Source organism: Centruroides sculpturatus, unplaced genomic scaffold (assembly GCF_000671375.1).
Source record: "Centruroides sculpturatus isolate CEXI.00-Female unplaced genomic scaffold, Cexi_2.0 scaffold1539, whole genome shotgun sequence".
Classification (NCBI taxonomy): Eukaryota; Metazoa; Arthropoda; class Arachnida; order Scorpiones; family Buthidae; genus Centruroides; species Centruroides sculpturatus.
The window spans coordinates 26772-54340 of record NW_019385842.1 but is presented as its reverse complement, the minus strand read 5'-3'; the positions used below and the strand labels follow the sequence as shown (position 1 = coordinate 54340).

The 27569-nt window shown below is 29.5% G+C and overlaps 1 protein-coding gene and 1 non-coding gene across 3 annotated transcripts; one reads left to right on the top strand and one right to left on the bottom strand.

The window, feature by feature from the left end:
* Window positions 1-807: 807 nt before the first annotated feature.
* LOC111642447 (synaptopodin-2-like) lies at window positions 808-24274 on the top strand. Of its 2 annotated transcripts, none has more exons than XM_023388799.1 (8): window positions 808-1069; window positions 10332-10480; window positions 11502-11613; window positions 12613-13179; window positions 14218-14341; window positions 14495-14677; window positions 17454-18113; window positions 23359-24274. In XM_023388799.1, the coding sequence occupies exons 1-8, from the start codon at window positions 959-961 to the stop codon at window positions 23553-23555; spliced, it is 2103 nt and encodes a 700-aa protein (XP_023244567.1). In that variant the 5' UTR covers window positions 808-958; the 3' UTR covers window positions 23556-24274. The 2 variants fall into 2 exon arrangements, with proteins under 2 accessions (XP_023244567.1, XP_023244568.1); XM_023388800.1 differs by lacking the exon at window positions 808-1069 and adding an exon at window positions 6635-6761.
* Trnad-guc lies at window positions 19020-19091 on the bottom strand. Its single transcript has one exon. It is a non-coding gene; the product is annotated as a tRNA-Asp (tRNA).
* Window positions 24275-27569: the final 3295 nt, after the last annotated feature.

The window sequence follows — 27569 nt, the reverse complement described above, 5'->3', positions numbered from 1 at the left end:
ATTCTTTTAAAATTGTATAAAAATCAATATCAACCACACTTATTATACATCATTAAATATAAGTTTAACATTCAACAAAATAAACACATGTGTATTTTTTTAAATACGATTTTAATAAATAAATTCTCTCCTTTTTGTAATCTTTAGAAACAAAATATCTTCGTTTGTCCAATTTAAACACATTCGAGTGCCAAGAGAACACGTACAGCCAAAAGGCCTACTTCCGTAACGGAAATTTCCACTTTTTCAAGTCTTTCTATGTAAATGTCAAAAACAAGTCTTTAGGATAAAGTTATGTTTAACAAAACAATTGGGTTATTGCTGATGATTGTTTATTGTTTGCTGAGTAAACGAAGCGGATAATTTTACTTTTGACAAAGGTCGAAAAATCAACTACGTTCCGAATATATAGGAATGTAGCTTGTCTTTCACCCAAAATAATTTTGGCAAAGCATTGTTATTTTACAATTTAATAAATAACGAAAGTTCTAGAATAATTTATTAAAATTTCGTTAATTTCTAGAACTTATAAAACCATTTCAGATAATTTTTTTTTTTTAACTTTAGACGTGATAGATTGTTAACTTTTAAAATTTGTGCGTATATACTTGTATATATACGGTAAACGTCGTGATGACTGGCTGTTTATAAACTAATATCTTAATCGTATCCGTAAGAACACATGAAGTACATCAATCTGGAAAGAAAATATTTTAGCTTCTAAGATTTCCCAGAGGGCGGAAAAGGTACCAAAAACAAGTCGGTTTATATATAGTAAGAAGGAACGTTCTCGTCAGCACACCGTTCGTAAAACTTATAAGCATTAGCATCAACTCCCTTCCCCGCTTCCAATTTTAACTGTTTTGTGCCGTCAAAGTAGAATATATTAATTGTGTATCTTATATAAATCTTTATTCTTTGGAATTTGCTATTTTCTCTTTCTTCTTTTAACATCTTAATGACAACAGGTGCAGGAAAATATGTCACAGTTCGATTGGGAGGTGGGTGTCCTTGGGGATTTCGTCTACAAGGTGGCGAAGGAACCGGTAAAACCCTTACGGTCGCCAAGGTAAATCATATTCATTTTATAAAATAGAAATTAATCCAAATAAGTAATTGTATCTTAATATTTAATATTCTTAATATGAATATTAATCAGTTTTTAACTATTAATTTACATATTTATGTATAATTATTAAAAATTAAATTTAGATTATGACAGTTGAGAATTTACATTTACTATAAAACGTTTATTTCATATAAAATAAAAATTATGTAATCATAATGTTTTATGCTATAACATTATGTTTTCTATAAAGTTTTCTTGTTTTTTTTTAATATTTTACCATTAAATTAATATATTTGAAAATAATTATTATTTTGAATTTACCGGAGAGTCTATTAGTGTAGATTCCGGGTTCGATTTCCATTTTTAAAGCTATTAGAGGTTGGCATCTAGCTGTATAAGTGCTAAATGTGATGGAAATGGAACAAGTAGGCATGTAATATTTATCATTTAGAAACTTTTACATTACGATAAATAAATTATCTTCTTCTATCACGCTTAGATAAGCAGGTTCAGAGTACTGTTGACAGTATATCATTCAATTTTGGCAAGAAACCAGTCAGAATATTTTTATAATTATTTTTTTTATTTTTATTTTTGGACATTTTTAAACACAGAGAAACTTAATTATATGTCTGGTTTAATTTAAAAATGACTCTGTCAAAAAACTAGGATGCTATAAATATTATTTGATCAAACTTGATGATGAAATGATAAAAAATTAACCAGTGTTGTCGTAAAAACTCTTCAGGAAGGTCTGTAGGGCATGGTTGTTTATTTTTTTTACTAGGCCAATGTTATTGTCCTTGGCGATATTTTGGAAGAATGAGTTAAATGCTTTAAATTTGGCAGTATCTTCTCCAGATGGAAGGTAGCGGTATTGTCAGAGTTAATTTACCATTTAAAAATAAAATTTATCAATTTTCACCACAATACATGATATTTTCATTGCTAATTTACGTAACTGTTGTTTTAAACAAAGAAAAGATTTCTCGCTGAGATATTTACATCTAAGTTATCACTTAGAAACAATCAGATGTTAAAATTCATGCTCCTAAACGATAAAATTTTAAAGAAATTATTTAAGTCTGTTTCAATAAAGTTAAGCATAAGTTATAAGTAGATGTTACTTTAATTTCTATTATGTACTTTTCCCCTCCTTCATCAAATCAAATATTTCGAGAGAAGTAGATTTTTTAGATCAATCCGTTCTCGTCAGCTAAGAAAATATTCGTAAGATATAATTATTTATAAACCAAATCCTAAATATTTAATCTATAATAAGTAAAATCTCTGCAAGACCGCAGCATTAAATTATAGTATAATTTGAAAAGTGTAAATTTGTATATACAGTAGACCCCTATAATACTAGATAATTCCGTGTTATATGAATTCCATGTTGTACGAGTCACTTAGATTTTACAAATACGTGTGCCGGGCTGTGAACGGCTCACGTATTTGTAAAATCTAAGTGATTCGTACAACATGGAATTCATATAAAACGGAATAATCAACAGTGTTATAGGGGGGTCGACTGTACAAATATCAAAAGATGAAGAAGAAAAGAAGAAAAATTTGTGAAATTTAGCAAATAAATGAAAAAATCCTTCAAAAATTTTACGAAATTATGAAGAATAAACTTAAAAAAAATCATTAAAAATGAAATATTTAAATATATTGTCGAGAAGAAATTTATCGTGTTTTATATTAATAATTTATAGTTTATTTTGTTGCATTATTTAGAATTTTTATTTATTTTAAATCATAAAATAAATATAAAATTTTCACTTAAAGCTATTGAAATTCTAATATTTATGCATTTTAAACGACTAATCCCTATAGATCGAAAGATACGAACAGACAAGTTAACGAACAAACTTTAAAACAAAATTATTTGAAAATTTTAGTCTCTCTCTCTCTCAATTTTAAATTAAATTATCTTTTATACATAAATTTTTAATGAAATAATCTTAAAAAGCTACTTAACTAGTGAATTTAATATGATTTTTGAATTGATATATTATTATTTATATTAATGATAACTTCTATAATATTTAATATATTAATATTAAATAAAATTCTTCATATAATATTAAGAGTTTCAGGCCTGTATATTGTCTATTTATTTTCTTCAATATTAAATGAATATTTTTCTGGATTTAATACTTCATAACACATGAAAAAAAAATCCTCATCCAGCCTTGNAATGTATTACTTGGCTTTAATTTGAGTATGTTTTTCGCGTTGGAACGAATTATTTGGTTTTAAATGTAATCGTATGGGAAAAGATGATCCACCTTACGACATTTTCATGATACGATATCAGTTTCGGAACGGATTAATTTCGTATCCTGAGGTACCACTGTAAATGTTTTTATATATTTTGATTTTTTAACCAAATGTTCGAACCGTTTTAAATTCGAATTTGTTATTGCATATTAGTTCGATTATAGAACGATTGTAAACGTTCCAGAAAATTGATCAAATTGAAAATAGTTCGTTTGATTCGCGACAATTCCCATCATTCTCAGCGGTAGGTGTTATATAACAATTACTATGGTTGTTGAAATACTGAATATAAATAGGGTTTGCTTGCAAAATCCTCGCGGACAAAGCCGCGGGTAACAGCTAGTTATGTATAATGTAAAATTTAAAAAGAGTTTTTGATTTATTAATTTTTCTCAATCTCAACAATCTGAAAATGTAAAATTTCGAATCAAAATCTTAAATGCCAATTAAATAATTATGTTTACTTATTACATGTTTAAAATGCTTTATTATTTCTAATAAGTACAAAATTAAATTTATTATTTTAAAAACTTATGTTAAAATTATATCTTACGTAATATTTTTTTTTATTTACATCTACAATATATACATTATACAGTAAAACATGTGTAAACCGGAATCGAATATTTTTTTCCGTTTAGGCAGGTTTCCGTTTTATTCAGGTTCCGTTTTGGATAGGTTTAACTGTATAAAATTTATTTTTTCGATAATTATTTTCAGCATCAGATGGAGCCACTATTTTTCACAGGTCAGTGAAGCTCCTATTTATAAAATCACGTTACACATCTAGATTAATAATTTATTTCAAAATTCTAATTATCAATTTATTAATTCTTAATAAAATATTTTCATATATTGAATTTCTAATTTTTTTTTTTTTTTTTTTTTTAATTTTAGGAACAATTTACAACTATTAATTATGTAAAATGCATCCCTTTAGAAACTCATTCTACTAAAACTTAAGTTTAAATATTGGATTTCATTGTGAAACTAGATATTTCATAACCTAGCCAATATTTCACAATAAATAAAGATGGCTCAAATAATTCATTATAAATATACTGTACTTGATTTAGAAATCTAATACGAGTTACAACTGAATTTAGAAGACTACGAATTTAATCCAAAATATCAATCTTAATGAATCTAAAACTGGTTATTAATAGTAACATACTGGAAATAGTTTCATTCCCATCAAAAATTCAGTTTTCAGAAGTTACATACACTGTTATATTACTCTTTAAAGACTTTTTAAAAAATAATTTTTATAAAAATCTATAAAATAAAGGAATATAATATTAATACGTAAAATATTATTTTATAACTAGTACATACTATTATTAGTATTATTATTAGTAGTTTGCAAGTATATCTCGCGAGTGTCATAGAAAAAAATCAAGTGACTTGTCCATAAACTACTTAAAGGTCTCCTAAAGATGATAACATCATCTGGAGCTAATCATCTGCCCTAATTAACTAGACATCAGATAAATGTCAGCATGCAAAATCTCTGTAGTTTATTGTATCTACAAGTTCCAAAATGAATTGTTACCCAAATATTTTATTATTAATAGAAAGGACTGTATCAACGATTACTCTGTATGTGTTCCGTTAATATTTTCTCATAACAGAGCGCAATTAAATAGGGATTAGACTCGAGATTATTAGATGGAGTTTACTCTTCTATCAATCTAGAAAACAGACTGAAGGTTACTCAATTATTAAAATACTGTATTACCTGAATTTTTCTAACATTTCAATAAATTATTGATAGGTAATATTTTAATAGTTTGGAGATAATAATTATTTGAAACGGTAAAACATTTTGATAATCAACATGAAAATATTCTATGAATGAAATTAGCAAAAAACACTCCTGATCCATTTGAATATGGATGCTGTAGGAACATATAGAAGCTTGCCTAACTCCACTCAGAATCTTCCAGAAGCTAAAGACAGTAGCGTATTTCTTGAAGAATGGATGATGTTATCAATTGTGGTGATCATCCAGTTTATTTTTAGTATAAATTATCGCTGTATAATCTTTGTGTCACGCTACCCTATATTTTCTTATACTGTATAGACTACATGTAAATGATACTTCATTATGTTTTGCAATGATCAGAGTTTTTAAAGTGACATAGATGTGAACTTATAGATAAGCCATATAAAATTTCACTTAATTCGTGTATAGTATCTTTTTTAATTTATTTCAAAATTTGAGTTCATTTATAAACTTTTGAGATTTTTAGAGTTTGTCATTTATTAATCGTATAATTTTTATTATTTTTTAAATATACGAATTTTAGTTATAATTATTTATGCTTTAAAATGTATTTTAAGAGAAAGCTTTTAAGATTAAAAGAATATTCTCTAGGATCTTATGATTTAAGATATCTTAGATGCAATAGCCTGAGAATCTAACAGAATACTCTTGCCAAAGCTTAGTGTTTAACAACAAATGTAGATGCTCAATCAAGTTTTCAATACTTTAATGATAGTTTTCTTGACCTGCATTCCTTTATCGTCTAGTTGGCAGATATAATCACATCATGCTTCATTAAAAAACCCCCGAGATCGATTCTCTATAGAAAAGAATTCTGATCTTATTTCTACTCGTTCCTTTTAACTCTCTCTCTGATGTGAAAAGGGGTTAAGAAAACAGAGCAGCACTTACATTTCTTCACAATTAGTTTCCTGTAAGAGATTAATTAAGTCGTTGATTATAGACTGAAAAATATATCTTGTGTCGACCTTTACTTCAGTTTTGAATACAAGTTGACCACCGATTTTTCGGCATCTTTTTTAATTCGTACAAAATTATGAAATCGCACTTAAATTTCCCGCTATCATCACACCGGTTCACTGAATGGCCACAGTACGTGATGCCTATTCATTTTGACTAGACTGCAGTTGTTGTTGATTAGTAGTATTAAATTACTGATGTAATTAAGTGTAATTAAAAACTACTCTTAATATAGTTAATTAGTTACAGTTGCTGTCCCAATTCGGTAATTAAATTACTGCTTTACTACGTATTTATTTTCAACTACTCTAACTAATTTTTTTTTGTCTTTACTTATTAATTATTACGCTATTTAAAATAATATGGTTGGCAGTAATTTTCATATAAAATAGGGAATTTGGAAAACAATGATGTTGGTTTGAGTATGTTACACAACTACTGGCATGTAAAGAATGCATTTTTAGAATACAACGTTATCCTCGCCAGTAGTGATGCAGTGGAACGTCTGTTATCTTTGTCGAGATAAATTTTAACACCTAGATGATACGGAATGTCAGATGAAAACTTTCAAAATCCTGTATTCTCGAGATATCAGTTTTAAAAGAAATAAAAGAGTTTAAGTAATGAAGACGAAACGAAAACAAAACTTATTTTAATCAAGTAATATTTTTTATTTTTCTATTTCTGAGTAGTTTAAATATAGTTAACTAGAAGTTAAATCTCATTGCCTTTTATACTAGTTAATAACTATAGTAAGCTATGTAGTTAGTGCCCATCATTATTTGCGATTCCTTTATTTTGAATTATTTTTAGCTCATTTTCAGTTGTTTTTACGTTTGAAATGTTTAATATTCAATGATGAGTATTGCAATGCTTACAAATTCACTGTATTTTATTGTTAAATTAAATGCTTAGCCATCCGACTTATTTCCGGAAAAGTTTAATGGGAAGAACTAACCTGAGACGAAATTATTAATTGCATCTCTAAAATACTTATATATAGGCCTATGTTACCGCTAAAGCTCAAAAGCCGTTAATGTGTACATTACCTAGCTACTTTGCAGATTAACTAGTGTGAACCGTTAAAGTGGCGAAAATTATTCCATTTCTCAAATTACTTAGGTAATGTGCAGAGTATCTAGGTAATCCGCACATTACCTACTAGGCACTCGGTAAAGTGAAAATAAGATCTTTGCCAGATATAAATGTACCACAAATAGGTGTGCTTGTCACAAAAATCAATTGCCAAGTAATTCAAAGTGTCGCCTCTCTTTAGACTGCACAATTGGGTAATGTGACATATGGTGACTAAAATGGCGGCTTGTCTCTGATTCCAGCAAACAGAAGAAAGAAAACAGTGGGGATGCACGTTCTAACATAACCTAACCAATTCTAATAATTTGGTTGGAAATAATTATGGTAATTTATCAGAATAGGTTAGGTTAGGTTAGAACGTGCGTCCCCACTGTTTCCTTTCTTCAGTTTGCTGGAATCAGAGATAAGCCACCATTTTAGTCATCATAGGTAACGTTAACGCACAATTTTATAATGCGATCGCCGGAAAAACTATGATAACTTTTTTATTTTTCATCTTCTGTCCAAAAGTAGGGTATATCGTTGAACTCGCCTTGGTCCCCTCAGTTCATATATATAATCAAAGTTCCGAAATTTCATAGGTGGTTATCTATATAATCCCCCATTTTCCTAATTGTAATAATATTTTAAACCGTTTGACTTTTTGTATTACAGGTTTTTAATTGATTGATGATTGATTCTACTAACTAATTTGTTGATTGTTTGATTGTATTAATTAACTTGCTTCTTTAGATATCGACAATTAAATAAACAACATTATGTTAATTTAAGCGTACAGAAACGTTGCTGTTGTTCCCACAAAGATCGTATTATCATTTTACTGAATGCCTAGTAGGTAATGTGCAGAGTTGTATCTAGGTAATCTGCACATTACCTAGGTAATTTGAGAAATGGAACAATTTTCGCAACTTTAACGGATCACCCTAGTTAATCTGTAAATTAGCTAGGTAATGTACACATTAACTGCTTTCGAGCTTTAGCGGTAACATATATATATAACATTTGTTTATTAATGTCGACTAAGTGGCCATTCCTCATCTTCCATCCGACCCCATTACGGGTCAGCTTCATCATTTCGTATTCGTGATTTATCATGAATAGCTCGGATCTGGACGTAATTCCTCATGCTTTATCCACACCGATTTCATTGTGAATTAAGTTCATCCATAAACTATTTGACTCGGATTTATAAATAATTTTTATGCGGTTATCTCGAGTCAAATTCTATTATTTGTATAAGATACGCTATCATTAGAAGTTAGAATATAATTATATCTCTGTTGAGTGATGTGTTTAACTTGAAAGTTTTTAAAACTCTAAAAAGCTTAAATGTAATCTTTATATAAACTTAATAAAAAGATTTTAAATAAAAGCTGCATATATATTTTTCGAGAAAAATGGTATCTGACAAAATTTATTTGTTCTAATTTTATCTTGTAAACTTCATTCACCCAGAAAGTGGTTTACAAATATGCTGAAATAAAACAAAGCGCTATGTAGAATTTGTTCTGAGATAAAAAGAAAAGATTTTTTTTTTTCTGATACGTTTTAAGTACGCCATTGCCAGACAATGAAGTCTGTATTGAAAAGACAGTACATATCCATCAAGGGAACATCACGTGGTTATATCTTAAATTCCCCTTGAGTATTTTAAAAAATGCTTACGATGCCTATAGAGAAAAACACTATAGAATGTAGTTAAAATGCGTTTAATAAAATGTTTATCAATTATTTCTTTCGGTGTTCGGAATTTGATTGATGTAGGGTTTTACCTATTGTAAAGTGTACAGAATAGTTAGTCACAGACACTTAGTCTGTAATTAATTATACTATTCACGAAGAAAATGGCTTGTCAAACGAAAATTATTTTGGTTTGAATACGCTTTATTAATGAGATTATTGATTTTCAGATCGATCAGATATGAGAAACGAGAGCTATTTTTGATTGTCTGGCATCACATTCCATCGTGTTAAGATAGTCAATCATGTCGTGTCTCGTCTTCAATGTTTCTTTTTTGAAATATCTTTAAAATATTCTTAGCATTTAAATTATTTTAATTAAATAAATTTATTATTTTTAATACTTTAAATTAATTTTCGGTTAAATTAGGAATTAACATTGTTTTTTTTCTATATAATGTTTAAAAATTGATTTGGCATAAAGTAATTTTTTTATTTAAAATTACGAACGAATCTCGTTATCTTAAAAGCGTTTTTATCGACAGAAAAGAAAGCATTTCGAGACAATTTTCTTTGAATGTTCTAGAAAATAAAACCCTGTTGCTATTTTAATGAGTCGGAAAGAAAAGTTATTCAAATCTGGCGTCAATATGCTTGTCAAACACATTGTTTACGCACTCTTGTTCAGCACATTCGTTCTCACCAGTTTTATGGTGAGAGTGCTGTTTGCATCATGATAAAAAAAACCTCAAGTACACCATCAGTTACTTGGTAAGTGCTTTCTGTAGCAGTGCCAAAATGCTGATAAGCAGACATAAGAGTAGTGTATTTCTAAGAGGAGATTCAATATTCGCGTTTCGCCCAACATAAACACTGTCCACTTCAAACTGTATTATAGACATAACGTTAAATTTTCAATTTAAAAATAAATTCTTTTTGTTAGAATAATTTTCCCCATTTTACCTTAACAAAGCGAACATTTTTGTGTGTCCGTTTAATTTTGCCTTGATTAAATTTTTATTATAAACAGGAATCGATTAGCTTTGAATGTATGAATATGTATAGAAACTTTATAAGTTATATAAACTTATATATACCTGTATATAAGTAAATCATTATTTTTCACCTGTAAGTTTGTCTATAATCATTTATCCGAAAATATTTCATTTAAATAAAATGTAATAACAAAAAATAAAAATAATAATAATAACAAGTTTTTATCAAAGTTATTTAAAAACAACAAATAATTATTTCCTTATTTTCTAATGAAATTTGGATGATTAATTAAATACAAAATTTTAATTATAATGTTAGTATAGAAAATGAAATAAACACTGAAAATGAAAATGTAATGATTTCATTTCAGTTTATATTAGTTTAATTAAGAATTTTAAATGTTATATTATATAATAAAAGTTAATTGAGCCATGGATTAATACTAATCAATTTTTGTAGGTTCGTACAAAAAGTAAATCTTTCGGTAAATTGCAAGTTGGTGATGTTATTGTCCGATGCAACGATCAACCATGCAATCGTCTCACATACGATGAAGTAATGATTTTAGCAGATAAAGGAAGCCCAAATTTAGTCTTGCTAATTTACAGGTAAGATAATTAAGTAGGGTATAGAATTTACTGTAATGTATTCCAATTGATATTGTCTATGATTAGTAAAACAATAAAAACCGAATTTTTGTGCCAGCATTCCCGTTTAAAGTGTTAATTTATTGCATTATGTAATTCAAAATGGCGATGTGCCAATATTCATTTGATCTAGTAGGATTTTAGTTGTTAAGGTCGCGTCGATACTGCATTTCTAAGCGGGTACTTATTGGCTTATTCTTCACGTGAACTGCTGACATCACATTCCTCATCTATTGTTAATCTTTCACACTGGGCAATGGTATCATTTGTGATCTTAATTGTGTGAACGGATGAGGATATAAAATCTATAGGTCACTTATTAACAATAGTAAATAAGGTAAGTTCTGTATTCAGAAAAAGTTATGAGGGACAGTTTTTGAATATAATTGAAAGTTATATTTATAAGTGTAATTTGGCATAGATGAAGACATAATTTTATTTATAAATTTATATAGTCTAATTATGTGGAAAATTTGTTAAGATAATCTCATAAATAACATCATTAAAACATCATAGGAAAATCAAAGATGTTTTTAAAAGAAATTTGAGTCAAATGAGAGTATAATTGTTTAAAAATAAATTTTAGTTTTTGAAGTGCATAATTTCAAATTGAGAGTAAAGCAAAATTATTATTATTGCATACGTTTGTTCTTTCTATATTTAGCATAAATTTAGAGAATTTAACAAGTATTTCTTTCTTAATTTTTTTTCTTGCATAAAATAGCTATTTAAAACTCACGGGACTGTGACCACTAAAGATGTCATTTTTTAAGTTGTTACAGAGTTAAATGATATTTCACTTGAACTAAGCGCTAAGAATTACACCCATTAAAAAAATCAACTAAATTTAATTTCTTGTTAATAATAAATCAAATTTCATAATTTTTATCCGTAAATATAAAATATAATAATAGCAATTAACAATTTAGTACACGATAGTGTATATTTTATTAAGTAATTTTTTTTAATATTATTCATTTAGAACAGAAAAAGCTAATCAGGCATTTGAATCCAAGAAAATTTCTGATGTTCAATCAGATGATAGCTACAAGAGATCCAGAGAAGAAGATTTCACAACAGAATATCGTTCCAAGGTAAACAAGTTTTAGTCTAATTGGCGTTGAGGTGATTGACTTTTCATCTTTACAAAATAAAATACATTTTATTATTTTTTACATTTATTTACTAAATTATATAATAAACGTAATTATATAAACTCCATATTTACAAATAAATTTGGAAATAATTAAAATATAATGTGTAATTTAAATATTCTCGTAATTTATTTCTTTGAACAAAGAATTCATTCATCTTATTCACGATAATGTTGCCAAATTTAGGGAAGTAGTATAAACAGTTATAAATTCTGATAAATGTAATTACTAACGCTCAGAACATCGTTCTATACATTGTTTCTTTATTATAGTTTTAATTGTATCAGATACTAATTGCTAAATAAAAGTTTTTGAAGTAGAATTATCGAAAATTCTTAAGAAAATATCTTTTCCTGCCAAAATGAACATTAATTATTTATATATTATTTGCTAATTAATAATTCTTTTATAAAACATTTCTATTCTTCATGCTGAATATCTTTGCCTTAAGAATGATTCTAGTTAGATATAAGGTTTTATATTCGATTAAAGTTTTTCAAAACATATAAAAGACAATTACAATTGTTGAAGAATGATTTTTTAATGTACCTTTAGTATGTAGTTCCCGAATAGAAAGCTGTAAATAGCATTTCTATTTTCATTATGCTTGCGACTTGTCTACTCGTAATGTATCGTTTAGCAATTCTTGGATAGATGAAGTTCCAAATTGACTGTACTTTCATTGTAAAATTTAATTAAACAGACAGTCTTTTCAGCTGGTCAAATCAAAGTTTAATTTTTTAATTTATAAAAGCTTCTTTGTAACGAACTTTCTTTTTTACTATTAATAATGTATTTTTACTATAGTTTCTTTTATGCCCAATAAATACAGATACAGAATACGATAAAATATTTTAAAAAATTAACATTAATTTTATCTAAAACTAAAAATTTTTCGTAATATTTAATTACATCGCAATTTTATTTATTACATTTTAGATTACTAAACAGTCAGAAGTTTTCAAAGTAAAGCCAGTTTCTTTATTGCCTCGCCTCCCAAAGCCTTTTTTGAAAATGTCTGAGAAAGAAGAAATAGAGACAGAACAATTAAATACTGAAGAATCTATGGATACAGGAGAATCACAGGTAAATGGATATCCTGAAGATCAGAAATCTGACGTGGTAATTGATGAAGAAAAAATTGAAGAAGTTGAAAAAGCTGAAGTATCAGAAACCGAAGTGAAAGAAGTAGAAGAAACATTACAAAATTCAATAGATCAACAACAATCAGATGAATCTATTTCAGAACTGGAACCAGAATCAGAAAGTAGTTGTCAAAAACTTGAGGATATAAATGATTCTAATAAGGAAAACGTGATCGAGCAAGAAAAACAAACTGTTGATGGTGATTTAGAAACCAAAACAGAAATTTATAATGACATTGGTCAGACAATTAATGTCTCTGAATTCGAACAGCACGCTGTCGTTAATCACAGTGTGACAGAAACGATGATGTCAAGTGTAAGTGTAGCATCGACGGTTATGACATCATCTGACTCCGAACAGGTATTGATAGTTTTTTATATTATATAGATATTTTTAAAAAAATCTTTTTGTATTTTATAATTAATTAACGATTATTAAAGTAGGGAATAATAATTAAATGTTATATAGGAATAATATCGCTTAAACATTTAGTAAATTTATCGTTAAGTGAAACATTTTAATATAAAATTATCTTAATTGGTCTTTATTCTTTTATTTACAAAACACTAGATAATTCTTTGAGGAAATTGCAAAGCAATCTAAATACGCTGTCCTTTATCAGCTTGTTTAGAATAACATAGTATAGTTTGGCAAGTAAAAATCGTCCTAGAAATAACAGCCAAGGACGACAAAACAGACATTTGCCTTGGTTTTGGTGTGTTTCCAGATATTGGGAACTTATAACCTGCAAAACTCTATTCTCTTACTTAGTCAGTCTCTAACACATTTCTGAGGATTATCGACATTCTTCTTTTCCAATTCTAGGTATGAAGTGAGTTGTACTAAGACATTTATAAATTATTTTATCGTGTTTTGTCTGCATCCGCTTAAATCTTGTTTAGTCTATGAATAGATAACGGAGCATAAGAGTAGAGTCAAGTACTTTTACATTTATTTTTATGACTTTTTTTTAAATAAAATAATTTAATCTTTTTAAAAAAAGAAACAGCGTTTATTTTAAATCGATGCGTTCAGTTAGAATGGTTAAATATAAACAGCTAATTTAGCAAAATTTCAAATCGAAAATTAAGTTTTAAACGGTATTTACGCGGAATAGAACTAAGTTTGGAATCTAACTCCGCCCGTCCAAAGCACCTGCTAGCGAGTGTTTTGCTCTATATTCAGCTCTGATATTCGCTGTTCTGGCTGGGTTTCTATTTTGTCACAACATTTCGAAGAGTCGCGCACCCTTTAACTCTCATCGCTGCACTTAGTAGTTTTTCTATTTAGATTAGCTTTCTGATTATTAACCAGTATGGCTTATAGATTAGGTAAGTAATGTAATTGATTAGTATTGCAATTATATGCAGTCTTTTCTCATTTATTTGACGTTTTTAGGACCAACCTTTACTCGGGATGAATTCTACATTCACTGAGGGGAAAAGGGACATACATCAGTTAAATAGAAAGATATATCAACCGCCGTCTGACTACAACATGGAAATTTCAATTCCGAGAAAAAGTAAGTTTAACGCATACGTACAAATAGTTTTTAATTATGCGTGACTTTAAAAACTTTCAATTTAGATACCGTTTAAAAATTGACTAAACTAAACATTAATGCAGATTACGAATGAAGTTTTTAAGCACATAAAAACACATTTTTTTGTTATAGAAAAAATGTTTTCTTCCTCGAGTTTTTACGAGGAACCGAATGCTATCTATCCAACGGTAGAAGAACAAGTAGAATTATGTAGAAAGATCGCAGATTCGCTGTCATCTGATAAAAATAAGAAATCACGTGGCGCCAATATGTTTTTCAGAAGGGTGACTAAATCTGAAAAATGGATCCACGAAGGTATGTGCTGATTCTTTATCATCATTAAATAGAGACAAAGTGTTGTATTGTTTTGCAAACGTATTGCATTTGATTTTTGGCTTCGTATTCAGTTTTGACTCATTCTGTAGGAAGGAAGGTAGTAGCGACCAATTTTAAGAGTTGTCCAATGTTATTTTTGGATGCTTCCAACAGTGATAGTGAGTTCACTCAGTGGGTTCGCCAGGTATATGTATTTAAAACTGTTAAATTTGCGATTTAACAATGCAATTTCTGAATTAGAATATTAGCTTAGGTGAAAAATACTTCGTAGCGCTATTGAAATATATAAAACTAATAAAATTACAAGAAATAAATAAAATTTCACACTTTATATTAACACTCATTTTTATAAAGCTATCTACAGCAAACGTATAATTATATTTTCGTTTTAAAAATTAGAAATCCTTATCCTACAATCATTTTAAAGCTATTAAGTACATTGAATACGTTTTCTATTTTAAAACAATGCATAATTTTCAATAGGATACATTTTTACACGATTTAAATTGTTAAATAAACAATATAATTTTTTTAAAATATAAAGACATTATAGTTTTATATAAAATTGATTTTTATTCTTCTCATAAGGATGTTTAATTTATGTCATTCTCTATGATAAAATAACACATAATATTCTTTGATATTCGTTTGTATATAAATCTACTTTTGCAAGTGAAGAATAACAGTCTAAAATTTTGTAACACCTTGGTAAATCTAGCAACATTATCCAGAAGACAGCAATTATACACATCCTTGTTAAAATGGCAGCATCCAACAAAGACCTATAGATTACCTGAGTGATTAAGTTACATCACTGTTTTGTATACAGGCTAATTTGGCTCACTGTTCTTAATCTAATATTAGAAAATTAAATTCGGTTTAAAATAAGGTAAAAACACTTAAATTACAATACAAATGACAATTTATATTAACTTATCGTGCTCTTTTAATAAATTCTTACTTCAGTCTTAAGTCTTCTACACATTCTTAAAATAATTGGATTTGGGCATTATCGATCTGTAAAATAAATTTATTACACTGAAATATGGTTTCTATAAGCAATAACGCAACCATTTTGAAGTTTAATAATGTCGAATTTTGTCGTTAAATATTCAGAATGGATATCTATTTTCCTTACTTCTGGCGAGAGAGGGGGAAATGACACCTGTTATTGAGCATACTCAAGTTTAAAAGAACCGGAGAAAGGAAAAACCTTGGCAGCTAATGGAACTCAGAACTAAATTTATAGTTGGTAGGTTGGAAGAAAAAAGTTGCAAAATGTTAACTTTCTTAAAATATGCTAGTGTGAAATAAGTCTTTAAAATTTACAGAATGTTTAAAGTATCATTCGCTTCGAAGAGGCCATTAATTAATTCTATTTTTCTTTAAATAGAATAATAATATAGAAGGCCATTATACTTGAAAATTATATGTCGGTTGAATATGAAGAGAAGTTTACAAAAAACAGACATGATACTATTTTTCCTTTATTTACATAAGGCAGAATAACCACGTGTTCAACAATTACGCAACTTCTTAAAATAACTGTGTCGTCTTTAATTTTAAAGAGGAAAAAAAAACTAAGAATGCTTCAAACATTATTGGAATTTTATTTATTTATTTAATGACGAATAGTACCGAGAAATTAATCAAAATGCCAAAAGTTTGCGGAAATAATATGCAAAATGTAATTGAACTAGAAACTATTTTAATGAAACATTTAATAGAATAATTATTCTATAAATAAGGGCATTTGAGACTAACATCTTTAAAAGCGATCTGATAGATATTCAACATGTAGAGGAATTGCAGGAGTGTGTGCGGCTTTGCTGACTCGCTAGTTGGTCGTTTCGTATTACTACTGCCTTTTATAGCTTGACTGCCAGTTCAACATATGGAATGGTCGTATTGTTTTACCATGGTCTATGACACGGAACGAGAAAATCTGATTTTGAGCGAAAACTATAATGAATTATGATTACGTGATTTCATATATATATCAGTCTATGCTAAGACTTAATATTAAGCTAAAAATTTGGACTTAAAGTGATTTTCAGTCGATATAAAACAATCCTTAATACATCGAGCTTGTATAATGACTTAGAAAAACGGGCACTATATTTAAATATTAAAGCTTCTGAATGCTGTAAATGTGCTAATTAGTTGAAACTAATAGCGATAAATATAGGCACAGGTGGGGGATCCAAGGTTCGTCTTTTGCTCTGGCTAACATCTCATTTACGAAAGTAAACAAACCATTCTTTTATTCTAGTTGTAGCTTTACCAATGCTACTTTACCTCACGGCACAAACTTGGCATATCTGAAAGAAAACAGAAATATGTTTTTTGGATTTAAGTATTATATAATAGAGAATCATTTTAAAACTCGTGATTTTTCAATAATATAGATAGTTATAGGAAAGAGGAGTAATTCAAAAAAGAAAAATCTAAAGAAAATAAAGTTCTTAGTGGGAAGCACGGCTTTGTATAGAAAAAGTTGGCAAAGAAAAGAAAATATTTTCTGTGACTATGATTCTTTAAATAGATTTTTTTCCACTTACTTCCGGGAATTACCTGTTATGGTTTCTTATAAATTTGATTACTATTTTAAAATTTTATTTATTATAAATTATTTTATATACGTGCTGATAAAATTCAAATTTACTAATTAACGAATGTATATATTCATATATTTTAATTCTATTAAATATTTTACTGTAAAATAAAAAGAATTTTTTTCAAATTATAATTTTAGGGCCGGATCCGATTAGTTCGGATAGCGATTCATATTTTGATGCCAACGACGTTTCTACCCCAGATCCAAACAAATATCCATTTGTTAAAGTAAGCAAAGGCCCTCCAAAATTAAAACTTATCCTGGATCCTCGCCAACTTCAGGATATGGTCAAACTACGTTCTTCTGGCCAGAATATCAACGAACACAATGTGGTCAGTCCGGATATTTGTTTGGGAATAGTTAAAGATTTAAATTCTCCCACTGGAAAAGGAGCCATGCTCTTTGCTAAACGAAAGAAAAAATCAGAAGAATGGGTAGTAGACGAGGAAAAGGTCAAATCTCATTTAAAATCGGATTACGATTACCGATATCAGAAACAAGAAAGTGTGCAGAATCAAAGACTGAAAATGATCAAAAGCCCGTGGGCAGCAGCTATGGAATCACCTATTGGAAGCTGTGATGCTGCTTTCGTGGATGTACATCCCGATAGAGTTGCAGAGACTGTAATAAAAGCTGCAGAAGAAAAGACTAAAATTGATACCTCAAAACCATTATTTCCAGTCAAATTACCAACATCTGAACCCAAAATTCAGAAGCAGGTAACGAAACCTCAGTCTTCTTCCAAAGTTGATCCTTATAGGCCACGTGCTCCAAGAGGTTGGAGTGGGACATTTGACGGTAAGTAAATGTCTTTTCGTAAATAATCGACATTATAAATAAATAAACAAACATATAATAATATTATACACGTTTATTTAATTATTTATTATAAGCATAAAAACAGACAGATGTAAATTCATACTTTGAATCTTGTGTAAATACAGAATAATACTAATAAGCAAAATTTTCTCGGAAATATTTTGTTTATAATAAAATCTACAGCACTTAATATTAGTTTTAAAAATATTTTTAATGCTTTTATTAAAAAATCTTGAATGTAAATATTGAACATATTCCATAATAAATTTCATATTAGTTACTTTTAAATTAATTTATTATTTTATTTTAATAAATTAATTAACTAATAAAAGTGATTAATAGCACCCCTTTTAAGTGATTATAAAAGTGAAATATTCCTCGTATAATCTAAACTATAAAATAATTAATAAATAATTAGAAAATTTATAATAAATCAAAGGTAATTGGTTCATTATAAAAATGTATTATTTTTTTACTCTTAATTTTCTTAGTTTATATAAATGCCAAGTATTTATTACTGATAAATAAGTTACATTGATATAAGCCTATGTTTAGTCATAACAGGAAATAAGGAAATGAAATGAAATTTTTTGTCTTCGATTTTAAATTGTATTTTTTCTTTTAATATCCGTTTTAACATTTTTATAGACATTTATTTAGCATTTAAATCATACACCACAAAAATAGTTGTACAGATCAACTTAAGGAGTTAATTAATTACTTACAAAAGAGAGAGAGAAATATAGCGCCATCTAGATGCAAATTTTAAGAATAAGTTTTTAATGAGTAACGTTAAACGAGCTATCAGTGAATATTAAACTGTTTATGGCGTCATTTATTATTTAATGAGAATTTTTGTTAATTTTAAGGAAAAAAAATATTTTTCTCCCCGGCGGGGAATCGAACCCCGGTCTCCCGCGTGACAGGCGGGGATACTTACCACTATACTACCGAGGACTGCGTAACTTTTTACTTATTTACGTATATATTGATGCATTAGTTGTGATGTAACTTTAACTATCAATTGACCAATGAACGATTAGAACGATTAAAGGAACAGGTATGTAGCTGAGAAACTATGTTTAAGTTTTTAAGTAGAAAGAGCAATTATTTATTATGATATCGTCACAATGCCGGGCTGCAATTTTTAATTTATTTAATTTAAAATATATGCTCTCCACCTCAAATCAGTAGTGATTTACTCCTGTACATCATACTTTTCCTTTAACTACAGAGTAGTGCCGGTCATCTGTCTAACATCTTTTACGATAAAATTTTTGAATTGAAATAACGTGACTTCCGGTTTATACAGGAAGTTCGTGTATTAATCAGGACCTCCTTCCCTTAAGGTTTTCATATATGGTCTAGTCTTTCATCTATCTAACTCCATTTTCGAGATTAAGGAAAGACAGACGAACAGACAAGTAACAGCTTTTCAGGAAGGAATTTCTCAGTATTAGTCTGTCTCTCATTACTTGGCCGTCCGTGTCCCTATTGTGAGTCTGACCGTCAATGGCGCGTTATAGCTTCACGAGACCCAGTGGAATTTGAATTAGGAAGCGGTCCACCAGTGGCCAAGCGGTATCGTTCCCTGAACACTGAAAGTTCGGTGGTGGCCACGTGGAGTTTTCCGGGTTTTCTCCACGTCTGTAAAGTCTGAGTAGGGGCCAGTTACCCTTAAAAATACCTACCTGAAGGCAGATCGCCCAAGGTTGCGTTGCCGTAACTTAAAACAAACAAATTGAATTAGGGAGCTCCATGTACACTATTATCTTCAAACATTTTTCTTCTGGGGAATGTTTCGGGAGAAATAATTTTCTTATAAAAGATTGGTTTGGAGCTCCTTCTTGGTGGGCAATTTACCTTTTTGCCCATAGGATAACGCGCCACTTCTGACCGAACCACGATTGACGAGGAAAAAAGATTCCACAGATAGTAAAGAGAAAGAAAAGAAAGACATTATTGCCAAATTTTTAATTAAAACTTAGCATAATTAAAAATGCAATTAATTATCTCATAATTTTATTTTTTATTTTAGAAGCACTATACTACTCATTTTGCAATTGATACATATATGTAGTTCTAAAAATAAAATTTGTTTGTCGTCTTTCTCCAGAGCTAATGCAAATACAACGATAAAATAATAAGTATCGCCTCTCAGTATTGAATCAGTATTTCAAAATATATCTTCTAAATTTATGTTATTGAATTTTCTTTTTAGAAAAGATAAAAATATTCTAGTAAGAGTGTTAGAAAACACTATGATAGCATCTCGTGATCAGTTCTTTGATATATTATTTGGAGTTATCGTTTCTGATTATGAACACTAGTAATTTCTTCTGGGTTCGTGCCTGACCAACGGACAGGTCAAGAGATTTTCCGGGCTTTCTTCGCGTATCTAAAACCTAAATACGGGTCAGTTTCCCACAGAATGTCTTCCTAGGAAGAATACCATCTTGGCAAATTGCCTTATTCCAGCAATCCAATTGTTTCTGGTTTAAAAAAATATTTCACTTGATTTAAGTTTTGGAAGGCTTTAACGAGCCTTACGTAACTTAATGTTTATTTTTTACTCTATCACAGTTCAATTCCAACGAATGAATTCCCTAAACAGCCTTTAGATAACCTCAATCTAGCTCAATTCTTGAATAAAAATGTTATTGTTTAATTAAACATTATTATTATCTTTTCTTTTGCTACAGCTAAGCAGCCTTTATATGGATTCACGTAGAATATTTTAATGGTAAATAAGTTTGAGCCCGACCCCTGGCTCAAACTCCGGTTTTATTGTATTTAACAACTAAATAGGGCCAGTTTTCAATAGAAAGTCCTCTCGCAAGGCACCACTCTTGGCATATCACACAAGTGTTGCGTTGTCTTATTCCATCAGTCCAATCCATTAAATACTATATTTTCTTTAAAAATTTTGTACTGAAATGGGATGCATCTTATATACCGTAAAATATGGTAATTCATATAAATAAAAGTATTGTTTAATACTATTTGTATTAATTGCAAGCTGAGAATGGTCGTTACTTTATAAAGAAATAATTTTGACATAGCTGATTGTAAAAGTGTGATAGAGTAAAACTATTATTTTATTGTTCAAACTACTTTTTATCTAGTTTAATTTACTCGTCTGTACTCGTTGCTTGTTAGAATTTCAATTTTATTTAACAAAAGTCGATATTTTAGATAATTTTTAAATGTCATAAAGACAATTTAATATACTGTGTAATTAAATTAATATTTACTTTTCTGGTTGTTATAGAATATTAATTAACATAAGGAAAGTAAGGTAATCGATCAAATTTTAACCCGCCGGTATTTTTACGTTTCTCCACGTTTTGACAGTCAAAAAGCCTTACCGAAATGCCAAAAAGCCCTTAGCAAAAATGTGAAAAAGCACTCTGTATGTATGGGTGTGTATAGGCATCTATTTTGCATTATATCTCAAGACTACATAATTCAATAAAATTACTCTTTTTAAGCTTTTTATTTATTAATATTTAAATTATACACCGTATTATAATTGAAAATTAGTGGGCTTTCTGGTCCTCTTTATGTTCCTGTTCGAAACCGGAAAAGACGAGCAAGAGCTCTTGCCAGCCTGTTATTACTCTTTCCATTCTGTGGAAACTACTATAAGAGGATGTTTTATAAAGCCATCGTGGGTTTGGCCAGGCCTATAATGGGACGGAAAGTGGTGAAGAATGAGGCCTGATATATCCGCGAAGACAACTCCCTAAACTTCCTGGGATTTTCGATTTATTCGGACTATTTTCTGGGTCCCCAGAGTGGTAAGCTGAAACCATAACCGCTCGGCCATTCCTTTATAATAATAAATTTATCAAATTAATAATCGTTTCTATATTGCAGTAGCTTTGTAAAAAATATTCTGCCTTTTCCAACTTTGTAGTAATACAAGACTTAGCTGTTTACCTCCCTTGATATATTTCTTTGTCAAACGAAAACAAAAGCTTACACTGAACTAACAAATTAAATAGAAAATCACTTACAAATATTAGACCTCCCATATCTGAATATTCTGTCAAAACCATTTTACATCCTAGCTATTATATATAACAGAGGGTAAAGATGCAAAAGATGATTCCCCAGATTTTTACATTTTTGGACTCGGGGACCTTGAAACGTTGAGAAATGCAAAAACATTCGGGGGGAGTTTCTGTATGTATGGATGTTTGTATGGGGGGGCACGATTTTGTTCACCCTCTTTGAAGCTAATAACTGCTGTGCTTTTTGTCGAAAATGTACGAAATTTTGTAGGGAGGTTTGTATATTAAGTGGATTAATGCTATTAAATTTTGGTGACTAAAGGTCGAAAGAGATAGTCAGATATTCGGGTAATGGAATGGAAATAAGTTGGTTTTCCGGTAGAAAACCAAACTTGCGAAGTTCTAGATCAGATCCTTTCCAATACAGTACACTCTTTCTAATCCTGTGTCTGAATTATCTGATATACCGTCGTTTGATTGCCTATGCGTTTCCGTTTCCGCGAAAATCTTAGTTATGTCACAAATCCCATTTTTCTGTTTACTAGAGCTTCATTTCGGTGTACATTATTTCATGTCAGGGCGAATGAATACCGAAGAGCGACAGGTCGTGTCACTAATTACTTTTTTGATCTATAAACGCTCATTATCCGACACGCGCTAATCATTGCGCTAAAGGGGTGCCCCCTTTGCGCAAGGAATGGCCGGATTAGCAAAAGTTTAGCGTATTTACTTTGATTTGTGATTTATATGCAATAATGTATTTTTAATTAATTTGAAAATAGATGTTTATTTTAAAATACTTCGTAAAATAGTAATAAATTAAAAAGAAAGTTATTTCATATTAGATACTGGTAGCTTAATTTTCGTTTTAGTCTGTCATTTTTTATTGTTTTTGCTTTTTGCAATTTTTTACTCAAAATTTTAATACCTTTTCATTACATTGATTTAATAAAATTGTTGTTTTCTTTGATACTAAAAATGGGAAGGGAAAATTGATTTTACATTAAATAAACAAGAGAATTCTACTGCGTTGCTTTTTTAAAGAAAGTAATTTTTAAGGCATCTATATAAATACAGTAGTTTAATTTTTAAAAATTCAAAAATTAAATTGACTGGATCTGTTTTAATAAAGCATTTACTTAATATATGTATATAGGAGAAGTTTACTACTACTTTAATAAAATACATATACTTTTATCTTGTTACAGCGTCATCACTCTTCACAAGAACAGAATTACCACCGGCACCTCTGCCTATAATTCCTTCTACAGAGCTAAGCCAAGAGAAACAAGCACCAAAGTACAAATTTAACAATTTCAACAACACGGCGAAGGCTTGGACTGGAAGCTCCGAATCCACGTTTAACTTCAAAACGGTCAAACCTCCTTCCTTATTAATCAAGTGATAATAAAATTAAAACTTCTGCTACATTCCTGTTTGCTTTTGCTGGAATAATATTTCTCCGTACATCGTAACCGTAACGCAGCAAATGCAATATGGAAGGTAGCCGAGAATATATAAGTAATCCATTCGAATTTATACTTTTTACTATTGAACGATGTATATCGGGAGAAGTACGATTTTTCCATTCTCGTTCGCTTGTAATCACACCGAAATACGTCATAATATCAATAGCGCTTGTACATAAAAAAAGTGAATTTTTATTTATGAGCTAGCATTAAAACATTGCAAAAATTTAGTACACAATAGAAAGCGTGGCCGATAAAAACCCGTAAAATCTGTGATTTTTCTCTTTCCATATATTTTTATCCTCAATGGAATTTTCTTCTCTTTTTCCATAAATTATATTTTGTTGCAACTTTTATACGTGTCGACCGTTTATTTTGAAATTTACGAAACAACCCCATTTCAACGAATAGCTTAAATCACAAAGCTTTGAATAATTTAATTAATGTGATATCCCTTTTTTAAGAAAGAATTTTCTAGTCATTTAGATTGGTGATGTACAGAACAATTATCTTCCCAAAATGGTTTTGTCTGCGATTGGATACTGTACAGTTTGCAATTTGACAAAACTCGAGAGAGGATTGTTCTCTCTATGGACGAAATCGGATGTATTATCAAATAAAATAAAAACATTTTGAAAAACAATTTTAATACTTAGCTAGGTAAGGCAGATTCTTTATAACTCCCATTCGATTTATAACGATTAAACTCATTATAACGATAAACTCAAAAATATTGAGTCTCATTTTAAAAGCAAAAGTTTCGTTACACATTTGCTATTACGTAAATGACTAATCTTCTCTTCAATCATCATTGTCGTCATCGCCATTTTCTGCTTCTGATATAAAATCTTTCTACAAATATTGTTGATGTAAATGCGGCTTCTATGGCATTCAACACTTGAGAACATCGTGCATAAACCAAATAAAAATTACTGCTAATTGGTTTCGCATTTCTGTGAAACTGTCATAAACTAAAATACAAAAGTCAAAACTAGAAATATATTAAGAGAGATGACATCCCAGTCCAATTGATCTGTTTTAATGATAGTTATTATAGTATATTTATTATCATTTCACTTAATTTTAATATTACTTATATATAAGAAAATAAATTATATGAGAAAAAGTTTTAGTAAAATTGTAAAAACTTAATTCGTTATATAGGCTAATCATTTAATTCACCAAAGAATAATATTTTTCATATTGTCATTTCATTTTCTGAGTATTCGTCACGCTCAAATATTCACCATAGAACCTGTACAGTACACACCTCTGCTCATCGCCATACTTATGCATCGTATGTTTTCCACAATCATTTACTAGATAAACGTGAAAGAATTTCAGTGACTCTTCATGCCTCATCAGTCGCAAAGCACTTGTCTTTCAAAACTTTCTTCATTCGCAAAACAAGAAAGAATATAGGGCCGAGTCCGATGAATATGAAGGATCTAGCAAAACTTCAGCTACATCTCTATTATAATTTTAATGATTAGTGGCTGCACAACACTGGTAGTTGTGTAATCTAGCGTTGTCCAAATTAGTAAGTTATGAACCACTGTACAATGTTTACGTCTTTATTCGGAACTTCCCTTTGCATATTTATACATCTTGTGTCCTAAGAAACACAAGAAGCGGGTGTTGTTTCAAAACGACTGACTATTAACAAAAAAACTCGAGACCATCGGGAATTATGCATTTATGGAGACTGGAAGAAGCCTACATTCGATAATACCGATACAGTATTTCGGTATCCAATGGCAAAAAGGGCTTACTATCAATCATACAACATTCAAATGCATACGAGACTAAAGCACCGGTTATAGCAGCAGCGGCGAGCAATAGTGGGAAACATTCAGCAGCAATAGAGGTTTATTTCATTGAAAGCAGTGGCATTTGTGGCTATGCAAAGGAGCCAATTGAATGCACTGGCACACTTTCGAGCATGGGATCAATTGTATTATTCTGAAGTCATATATATACTATCATTTTATTGGCTATCAAAAACTACTAAGTCTTCACGTCAGCAGCAAATATTCGGCATTCGGAATTATCCTTAGCGGCGCAATAAAGCCGCCAGTGGAAGCCCACGTAAAAACAGGTATCGCTGGAAACTTGTAAATGTATTTACGTGTGATGAGACTTGATTGCATTACGTTACCCATGTATATCAAAACTTCGGTATTACTGAAGTAATTAAAACCAGGCCTACTAGTCAGATTTCAGAGGATGCAACTGATATTGCTTAGAAATTTATGGAGGAAAAATAATTGGCACAATTCCGCGAAATAAATGAGAAAATTACTAGCCATACAAAGTTACAATCATCAATTATTTCACTCTTCACAATAAAAATATTTTGAGAATCATAATCATAATCGAAATGTAATTTAACACTTCTGCCAAGTTTAACCAAACTCAAACTCATCTAGTGTTCTTCAGGTAGTAAAACAGTCTATAACAAAAACTTTCACAGTACTGCAGCTTGAACAAATACAAGTGCTAATTATTGACAAGACAAGACGAAGTGAAATCCTTAAAATGATGTTTCAAAAATGTCTCCGTTAGATTTTTCTTACTACGATCGTAATGTCGAATACAACACCAAGATTTTTCATACATACTTTATACTATATAAAATAGATTAAATATTCTTTATACTAGAAACGGCCTTCAACTGTATTCATAATGAGGCATTTACAGGAGATGTACTAGATTGAATAAGGAACGAAACACTGATCTGATTCAACTGTATATAAAAATAATGAGAATCAGGATGAAATTCTGATTTTTCACAATAGTTATTTTATTGATATCACGGCACATTATTTTGTGTAAGTCATGATTATAAAATGTGGGGTGTAAATAGAAAATTAATAAATCAGTTTATTGACCTGTTATTTTAAAGTAATTCATTCAAAGTTTATAATTAAATATGCAATTGGACACGTAATAAATAATAATTGTCGAATATCAGATTATTGGTAATTGAATATAGCATCAAATACAGTAAGCGTCAAAATCCTCCCACAGAACGCAATAGACTATTTAAAGAACTAGAAAATGTTGCAAAGCACATTTAATACGAAAAACTATATTTATTTGCATACTTAATGTTTACGTATATAATTATAATTATCTGAACAACGTAATTATTCTATTAATAAACATACAAAGAACATACATTGGGAGGATTTTGATTCAGACAAAAATCTATATCATACTTGTGAAAAAAGTATATTTCAATAATCAATATAGCCTCTTTTGTCTTTAAAACCTTCCTAATGCGTCGGGCATAGAATCATTATTATTCCTACAATCGTACAAAGTTTTGTTTCACTCATCGGTATACGTTCCCATAATTGGTGGATGCTTTCAGGCAAAGTTGTACAGTCAAACAAGCAACGTTTAAGGCACTAGATAGATTCAATCGGGTTGCGATCAGGCGATCACTCAAGCAGGCTAATATTTTGATCCCGAAGCCATGACATTGCCCTCCTGGATGTATGTTTTGGATCATCATTTTGCTGACAAATGAAGGAGTGTATATCAATGCGGTAATAACAGATTGTAAGAAATGATTGTCAAGTATCTCAGTGTAAACAACGCTATGCATTCTATTAGGTGTAGAACATAGCATTCCAGACCCAAAATAGATAATGCAGTCTCAGACCATAAGACTGACACCACTAAATTTCAATGTCGCTCAGCTCAGTTATAGACTTAGTCGATGTAGTCCATACTCATTTCCGCACATCTGAACCAATTCTATTAATTTTAGATTCGTCTGACCATACAATTCTCTTCCAATGATCTGTATAGCGTTTGGAAAAATTAAGACGTCTGTTTATGTATTTTGTAAGTTTAAACTTCTTGGGCTTTCAAATTATTACGTTTTAGGCATCTGCAGATAGTTGAAGTACCCACTTCTATTCCTAAGCAACGTTTCAATT

Bases quoted from the DNA above. Each gene is read 5' to 3' on its own strand.
- LOC111642447 (XM_023388799.1), top strand. From the start codon at position 959: ATGACAACAGGTGCAGGAAAATATGTCACAGTTCGATTGGGAGGTGGG. The intron at 13,180-14,217 runs GTATTGATAGTT...TGACGTTTTTAG, and splicing joins CATCATCTGACTCCGAACAG to GACCAACCTTTACTCGGGAT. The intron at 14,678-17,453 runs GTATGTGCTGAT...TTATAATTTTAG, and splicing joins TGAAAAATGGATCCACGAAG to GGCCGGATCCGATTAGTTCG.